At 33.5% G+C, this 9,381-nt stretch overlaps 1 protein-coding gene across 1 annotated transcript in view; it reads left to right on the forward strand.

Annotated features, from left to right (window-relative positions):
* Positions 1–9,076: 9,076 nt before the first annotated feature.
* LOC119568343 overlaps positions 9,077–9,381 on the forward strand; it is a 1,124-nt gene continuing 819 nt past the window's right edge. Inside the window, exon 1 of the mRNA XM_037916798.1 lies at positions 9,077–9,160. Within this exon, the coding sequence (XP_037772726.1) occupies positions 9,077–9,160 (84 nt within the window). The remainder of the gene's footprint in view (positions 9,161–9,381) is intronic.

Genomic DNA, 9,381 nt, shown 5'->3' on the forward strand with positions numbered 1-9,381 from the left:
AACAGAGCTGCTGTCGATCATGCAACAATAAGAATTGTGAATGAAGAATTTGAAAAAAATAAACTTTTGTTGAGGTGTCATTACATCCTTTAGAATTAATTAGCAGTAAGTGCAAACTTGAGTCCTTGGTAACCTTTATGGAATTGGGTGTGGAGCAGAAAGATTATTTTGGAATTACAAAATGCGTTTCATAGATGGGAAGGGGAACCCAAGGATTCAGTTTCCTGGAAGAAAAGAATCAAATAAAAGTCATACTACATTTTTTTTCATCTAGCTGGTATATACTACCCACATCTCAATAATTTCCTTGATTACCTGAATATTGTTGGGGATGTTCTAATCTATCTCCCAAACAGTATAACATCACTCCATATCTCACCTGTAATCATAAGATATGCGCTTCGCTATCTCCCACCCTGGTTTGCCAACGAAGGAATCACAAAGTCTTAGTTAAACCCTTTATTGTAGGTTTGGGGAGATAGTCTCTTCTACGTCTAAATTTTATTGTTGCTCAGCCAAGAAGGGTTTACATACATCGCCGCTAGGCATACATATAACGGGTCATAGAAAACGGATCACAGGTCGTTACAAGGGTATCACAACATATATCAAACAACGCCAACAATTTCTGCATAAGAACTTTAGTGTTAATAACATATATAATTTAGTGTATGTAAATGCATAATACTTAATACTTCCCAACTGAAACAAGCCTGCTGCACGATTTTCAGGTGGGATTCTATCAACCGCACTACAGCAGTTGGCTTGACTGACAAGACTGTAACCAGTCCCTGGTTGAAAATATTTTATACCAATGATACTATCTTCAGCCACATGGATGGCTTTGCTAATGTGAAGAAAGTGCTTGAGAAAATCAGAAATCTTGTTGATTCTCCTCTTGACCTGGCTACTCGGATAGCACACAACAAAATGACAGCACTATGGCAGGGTACTGATAATGTTTTTGGGTAAGGTTAATGATAGCAGATATGTGAGTCACATAAGAGATGTGGTTGAGAGACGGTATCAGATATACTTTAATCTGACTTAAGAGGAGGAGGAGAAGGCCAAATCGGCATCGTCTGGGGCAAGGCTTCACAATATTGATGCTGAGGAGGTGATGGGGATGTTCAGTGCGGCCAAGATCAGGACAATCTACCATGCATTTCTTATCGCTAGGTTAAAGCACAAAAATGCAATATATTGTCCTTTCTAAAGTCATCACCAGAGTCAGATAGGCTTATCACTATAGTAATCCCACTTTCAGCAAAGCTGAAATGAAACCTTAATCTGACACTGTTGAGATAAAAAAAGAATGTCAAATAGGATTGCTGAAAAAGAAAGAAAAAAACGAAAAAGGAAGAGGTTGGAAGGCGAAAGGATGAAAAGACAATGAAGTCCTTAATGGGTTTGCCAGTGCAAGCTATTACACTTGAATATCCAGACATAAGCACCTCTGACCTTGAGGTGATATTCGATATTTTGACTGGGAAAGTGGTGGGACAAAATATTCTTCATGAGTGGTCACTTGGACCTTTTAATTCTCCTAGTGATCTTCAATGGTAAGATTGAAAAGCTTGTAGCTTCAATAAAAAGAAATGAGGTATGAAATCTGTTACTAGAGTCTCACTGAGAATTATAATGAACATGGAGATTTTGTTGCAGTTCAGGACTAGCAACACGATTTTGTATGTAAAGAATTACTTTTCTGTAAGGTCCAGTTGCAGTTTGGGGATACAGTTTCAGTCAAAACGCTTGAATGAAGCTGCTTCCTTAGCTTTCAATTTACTGAACTTTTAATACACCCAGGCTCTTAGTAGAGAATTTATATTGGTATTTCTTCAAACCCTTCCCTCCCGAAACTCTGGCTACTGTAGCAGCAAGTTTTTGGGAGGGTCGTGCTTCAAGATTTTTTTATGAATCTTCTAAATTAACAATTTTGACAAGTGTACAGAAATTATCTTTTGTCCTGTTTATAGTTAATCCACTGAAGTTATTTTTTGCTTTATTTGATGATAATTTCTGTTTGTTACTCATGTGCTAAGTATTTGGTTGAAATTCCATGACTTTATATTTGAATTATCACAATAAAATTACTTGAGATTACCTCCTCCTTGAATTGTTACTTGAAAAGTAATAAGTTAATTCTTCTTATGCCATTTCCAAATTTGCAAATTTGAAGTATGAAATACTTAAAGAAATATTTTCTAATGGTTCAGTTATTATCTCCTGGTTGAATCATTATCAGCTCAGTAAGATTGATAAACTGTGAAAAACTGTGAAGTTACACTAATTTAAGTCTGAAAATATGATACCTGAGGCCTCATTTTCCCCATATATTACATACCAAAAAAAGAGCTTTACTTATGCAATTGATTCTTGTCATATTTATTCTATTTATCACAGAGTATTCATTCTGGAGTCATTTTATTGCATTTTATAAGGATTCTTAATATATACTTTTTCTCATTCTATGACTATTTTGAAAAATTTACTGCCATACCTACATGGTGGTCTGATGAATGCCAACAAGCTGTTAGAGCAAGAAAAACTGCATTAAGGCAGTTGAAACGACACCGCAGCTAATGCAACCTTGATCCATTATAAAAAGACCTGTGCCAAGACCAGGCGAGTGCTAAAGGAGGCTAGATGGATGTCATGGAGACAGTACGTCTCTTGGGATTCCCTTAGCATGGGTATGGAACAAGGAGTGTATGATTGCTGGAAAGAGCACATCCATATCACTACCTACTCTGAAGATAGATGGCATAATCCTCACAAACAAAAAAGATGTTGCAAATGAGTTAGATAAATCCGTGGCAGAGATCTCCTCTGGAGCATCTTACACTGCGTGATTTTCCACTCTTTGGGCTGAACAGGAACAACACCCAATGTTGTTCTTCAGTAGGGTTGCAGCAGAACTTCCACACAACTTGCCATTTTTGTGCAAGGAGATGGACTTTGCTTTGCAGCTCAGCCACAAGACTGCCCCAGGAAGTGAAAATATTCCATAGCAAATAATATCTCACTGGAGAGCTCCCGAAAGTTCCTGTTGGACCTATTCAATAGGATCTATAGGGAGGGCGCAGTGCCAACCACATGGAAAGAGGCTATAATCATTCCTGTCCCGAAGCCAGGATGCTTCCATACCAGGGAATTGCAGACCAGCTGCATCTGCAAGAATGGTGGAGAAAATTGTAAACTTCAGGTTGACATGGCTGCTAGAAAAGAAAAATGTGCTGACCCTGTATCAATATGGGTTTAGAAAATTGAGATCGACCACAGATGCACTTACAGTATCGTAAGCCTTGAAAAGGCTTACGATACCAATTGGAAGCATAGCATACTTATGTAGCTGTATGACAATTGTTTAAGAGGAGCATTACTTACCTCCACACAAAGCTTCCTTGTTGACAGGAAGTTTAGAGTCTGGGTGGGAAACAGTTTCTCTAACCCGGAAGATCAGCTGGAAGGGGTCCCACAGGGGAGTGTCTTAAGTGTGACCCTGTTTGCCGTTGCTATAAATGACATCATATAGGTCGTTCCAGGTGTTGTCTAGTGTAATCTGTATGTGGATGACTTTACACTGTACTGCTCAGGAGGAAGCTTAAAGGATGTGCAAGGACACATGTAGAATGCAATAAATCAAGTGCAATGGGCAACGTACAATGGGTTCAAATTTTCTTCAAGCAAGACCATGGCTATGCATTTCCACTATCAAGGAAAGTTCCATCTTTCCCTCTATTTAGGAGGAAACCCACTGCAATTTGTCCAAGAGGTGAAGTACTTGGGTCTAATTTTTTGACTCAAGGCTTACATGGGTGCCTCACATCAAACAGTTAAAGGTGAAGGCTACAAAAGTGCTTAGTATTTTGTGCGTTCTTTCACATCTCTCTTGGCTTGCAGACTGCACAACGTTTCTGCGGCTTTACGGAGCGCTTATTGGTAGTAAGCTTAACTACTGATGCGAGGCTTATACATCTGCAACTCTCACTGTTCTCCGGATGTTTGACTCGGTTCATAATGAAACTCTCAGAATCTGTACAGGGGCTTTCAGGTCTTCACCTGTGGAGTAGAGTGGAGAATCCCCTCTTTCATTACACCGGGACTACATGATTTACTACACGAGACTACAAAGGATTCTGGAATCTCCTACATCATCCCCCTTGAGGATAGCCAATCCTATGGTAGGAGAATGAGGAATCTTGTGAAAGATCTTAATTTAAATCTCACTAGGTTCTGGCTGTTGGAATTCCCCAATTCCCCCCTTGACTAATCAGTCGAGCTGGATTTGGTCGGAATTGGAATGGGAAGATCCGAAGCAGAAGTCAAAGAGAGATTTTTTCAACACACTTCTGAGTACCAAGGATCAGATGCAATATATACAGATGGTTCGAAATCTGAAAATAGAAGAAAGACTGCATTTGGCAGTCTTCCTCTAGCAAGCTCGATCTTCACTGCAGAGTTACATGCCATCCTTGCAGTAGTCAAGATGACTAGAGATCTTACAAACCATTATATTATAATATATTGTAACTCCTAGTGCCTTGCAAGCAATCAAGAGCTTAACCTCATCACAGCCAGTGGTGAGGGAGTTTCAAGATCGGCTTGCACTGATGTCAACACGTAAAAAGATAACTCTATATTGGGTGGCAGCACATGTTGGTATCAGTGGGACTGAGTGAGCTGATCGGAAGGCCAAGGCAGCTGCCGTTCAGCCCAGAAACCCAGTTGTCTTCGCAAAAAATGGAGGGAACAATGGAGGCACACCTAGAAACTAATTGCGAGAGATTAGATATGACCTTGGCAGTTGGGTGACCACATCCATCCCAACCGAAAAGTAGAAGTTGTATTTAAGTATTGGGAAAGATATTTGGGTAGATTTTAAATTTAAATTTTAGGGCATCCAAAAGGTTGATCGCCAGTATAAAGATTCACTGTTCCGGCAGATAATTTAAAAAATACACTAAAAATGTTTGGGAAGGGTTTCATTAATTAGTTCCCTTGGAGCAATATTCAATAAAACATTCATGCAGTTTTGTTGTTTATAATTTTTGAGCTATTTTAGTTTTGTTTTGCTATGTTTTTGTTGCCAGTATTGTGTTTAAAATTTTTTTGGCCCGCTTCAAGGTACGGCTTATCACTGTTACCGAACAAATTCTGAAATTATCCATTCAATAACATCTTGGTGGTTTAATTATGTAACCGACCTGTTCCAGATGATTATGGTTGCCACAGCTGACACTTTTCCAGCACCGCTAGTTCGACTACCAAGGGCAAAACATTGATCGCTGCAGCTTTGTCCATTTGGCAGCAGTTTCATATTCACATAACTGATTACATATTATAGTTAGAACTTCTTGAAAGTACCTGTAAATCGTTTGTGAATTTAAATTTGCTCAATTACTGTGTCACCACGAATCAGCAATAACGTCCAAGTAAAGGAAAAACAATTCTAACCATCTTCTGTATATCATATCATATTGCAGTGGTTTATATTAACTAACATATTACACTATGTTGTTTGTGGGTCTTGCTTAGTGCTTGTGTGGCGTGTTTAGTGCTCTGTGTCTGTGTTGCTCGCGTGAGTCACCGTGCATGAAGTATTATCCATATATCTTTTATCTTAATCTATATAATATTATGGATAATATCATATATTAACTATTAGGTTATTTAGTACGCTGTCATGTTTTGAGTTTGATCATCTCGCCGCACACTCCAATGTTGTGATTATATACTATAATATATAATTATATGTTATATATATATATAATATATATAATATATATATATTATATATATATCACATAAATATATTATATATATAACAATATATAATATTGTGGTGTGTGTTGTGTTTGTGATTCTATATAATTAGTATGTATATATGACTATATTTATTATATATATATAGATATATATAGTATATATATATATATATATATAATATAGATATATATTATATATTTATGTTATTTTTTGATTTTCATAATCATAATATATTATATATAATAATATATTATATATATATGTTCTAAATATATATTGTCCATGTTATATATGTATGTATGTATATATATATATTATAAATATATAATATAATATTATATATATATATATATTATATATATATATATATATATAATAATGTATACAACATGTATATACGTAATTATATGCACACACACACACACCACACACACACACACACCACCACACACACACACACACAACACACCACACACACACACACACACACACACACATCACAAAATAATATATATATATATATATATATATATATATATATAGACAGAATATTTAATTATATATATATATAAGATATATATATATATATTATATATATATGGTTTATTTATATATATAGACAATGATTATATGTATTTCAATCGGTATATCAAGTATACTTCCTCGCACTACATTATCGTTATAAGATTCAAGAAGGGTTTTTATTTATGAAGTCAAACCGACAAAGTTACCTGAACTTTCAGGAGAAGTTCTACACGCAAAGGAGAGAATATTACGTCTTTTATATTTCTTTTTTTCTTTTCTTTTCTTTTCTTACTCTTGACGTTAAAGCATCAGCGAAAGTTAAATGAAAAGCAAGTTTTTATTCCCGAGTAATCTGAAATGGCTTTTGGATATTCTAAATGTCTTACTTATTAAATGTGTACACATATATATATATATATATATAATATATATATATATATATATATAATATTATGTAATGTATGTATGTATGTATGTTATGTATGTATGTTGTATGATATATAATATATAATATAGATCTATAATATATATAATATATACATATATCTTAATATAATATATATATATATATATATATGAATAATATATATATATATATATATAATTAATATATATATATATACTCTGCACACCACACACCACACACACACACACACACACACCCACACACACACCACACCACACACACCACACACACACACACCATACACACACACACCCACACCATATATATATATATATATATAATATATATATATATATATATATATAGATATATAATATAAATGAAAGTATGTAGTATATGTGTATGTATATATATATATTATATATAATATTATATATATATATATATCTAGTATATATATATATTTTATTATATATATATATATATATATATATATATATATATATATAATATACATACATATATATACATATACATTTGAATTATATGAATTATTAAGTATATATATAATATAATATATATTTTATATATTATAATATATATATATAATATATATATATATATATTTGTGTGTGTGTTACATACGAGATGCCATAATAAATAGATGATAGATGATAGATAGATAGATGATAGATAGATAGATAGATAGTAGAAGATAGATAATAGATAGATAAATAATAGATAATAAATAAAATATATATACAACTACATACTGTTTGAACACTTATAAACGTTAAAAAAGAATGTCCAGGGCTAAAGGGTTAATAACTTCACTGCTTTATCCAACCCCAAAAGAACACGCAGCTGCGAGTGAAGCTTTTTTGCAAACGAATTTAATTTTTTTTAGATTTTTTATGAAAGGGTTGCCGGGAGAAACTCTTTAAGTCCTATTGTATTTAATATATTTGATGTGATTTGTCATGCTTTTTGCTATGTTTTCTTGACTGTATCAAAATCTGTTAAATGTGAATTGAGAGAGAAAAGAAAGGGATTCCTAAGACGCATTACGAGGCGGAAAAGTATTTCCACAGCACAGAAAATTAAACAAACTGTAATTTTATATATTTGTTTTGTTCTGGAAATGTCTTGAAAAGCACATTGTTAACGAAGGCGACCATCCCCTTATGTTATACTATGGGATATACTGTTGTAGTTTTGTAGATGGGATTCTCAAAGGTTATCTTAAACTGGTTTCATGTAGGGGAGATTTCCAAGTAGAAGAAAAGTGTTCTTAATAATTCAGTGTTTGTTGAATGAAAATACGTTTGTTTGTTTGTTTGTTTGTTTTTTATTCTACCAAGATTCGAACTTTATATATCATAGAAATGAACTTTGAAAAGCTGTTCGTCTTTATTAAGCGAAAGACGTTCTCTATCAGATAATGTTCTGATATTATATATGTGATTTCCAGTTGTAAGTGTACTTGAATTTATTGCTTTTCAATTGTCACTTTATTGCAAACTACTTCAAAGAAAATTTGATATGAGAAAACACATTTTATTCAACAGAGAATATATAAAAGTAGACAGAAATAAAAGCAATTTTGCCGCTTTCATTGTAAAATGTGAGTTCGTATAATCCTATCTCTGCAACAACAAAAAATGCTGATTGCATATTCATGTATGTTTGTATGCACAGTACTGTATATACATTACAGTATATCCAGCCGCAACCACATTTGGCCGGAAATATATATTGTTCTTGAAAAATATTTATGTCATTACTGGAAAGGATTATGGATTCATGGTAAACAACAACAGAGGAACAAAATGGAAATAATTCTTTGTGGATAGTTCCAAAAAAGGAAAAGCGTACACATACATATATAAGTATATATATAAATATATGTATATATGTCTCCCTCTCTCCATCTATCTATCTATCTATCTATCTATTTATATATATATATATATACATATATATATATATATAAAATATATATATGTATATATAATATATTAAAATACATATATATATATTATATATATATATATCTGTGTGTGTGTGTGTATCCGTACACATAGACATATATAGCTGTAGACAGATTAAATATATTCATGGAAAATAAAATCAGAAATCATATGAGACCGATAGACGGATAGCAAGAGAGGCGTGTGTATGTATGTGATGTGCTGTGTGTGTGTGTGTGTGGTGTGTGTGTGTGGTGTGTGTGTGTGTGTGTGTGTTTTTGGGGTGTTGCGTGTGTGTGCATATATTTTCACAAAAACGTAGTCCACCCTTCAGCCACCAACATACGTACAAATCGCACCCTTTCACGCACGGAAAACACTTAATCCCAGGCCTCACACCAATATGCATCCTGTTCGCCTCCCTCTCTTCGCTTCTCTACAAGCAACCTCTCAAATCATTTTTCCCAACACAAAATGCGCCAATACAGTTTGTAGGAAGCAGATTTCAAAAAATACTTTCTCTGAAGCCACGAAAATTTCCTTTTACCATGTCCAGCTAATTAAACTTCCCTCTTCTTACTCCGAAAAGGAAAAGGGGAAGTACAGATAAAATTGTTTCAGGTGTAAAAAAGGAAGATGTATGGTATTAAAAAAAAAAAAAAAAAAAAAACAAAAAAAAAAAAAAAAAAAAAAAAGAAAAAAAAAAAA

The sequence above is a fragment of the Penaeus monodon genome, chromosome 43 (genome assembly GCF_015228065.2).
Source record: "Penaeus monodon isolate SGIC_2016 chromosome 43, NSTDA_Pmon_1, whole genome shotgun sequence".
In the NCBI taxonomy this organism is placed as follows: Eukaryota; Metazoa; Arthropoda; class Malacostraca; order Decapoda; family Penaeidae; genus Penaeus; species Penaeus monodon.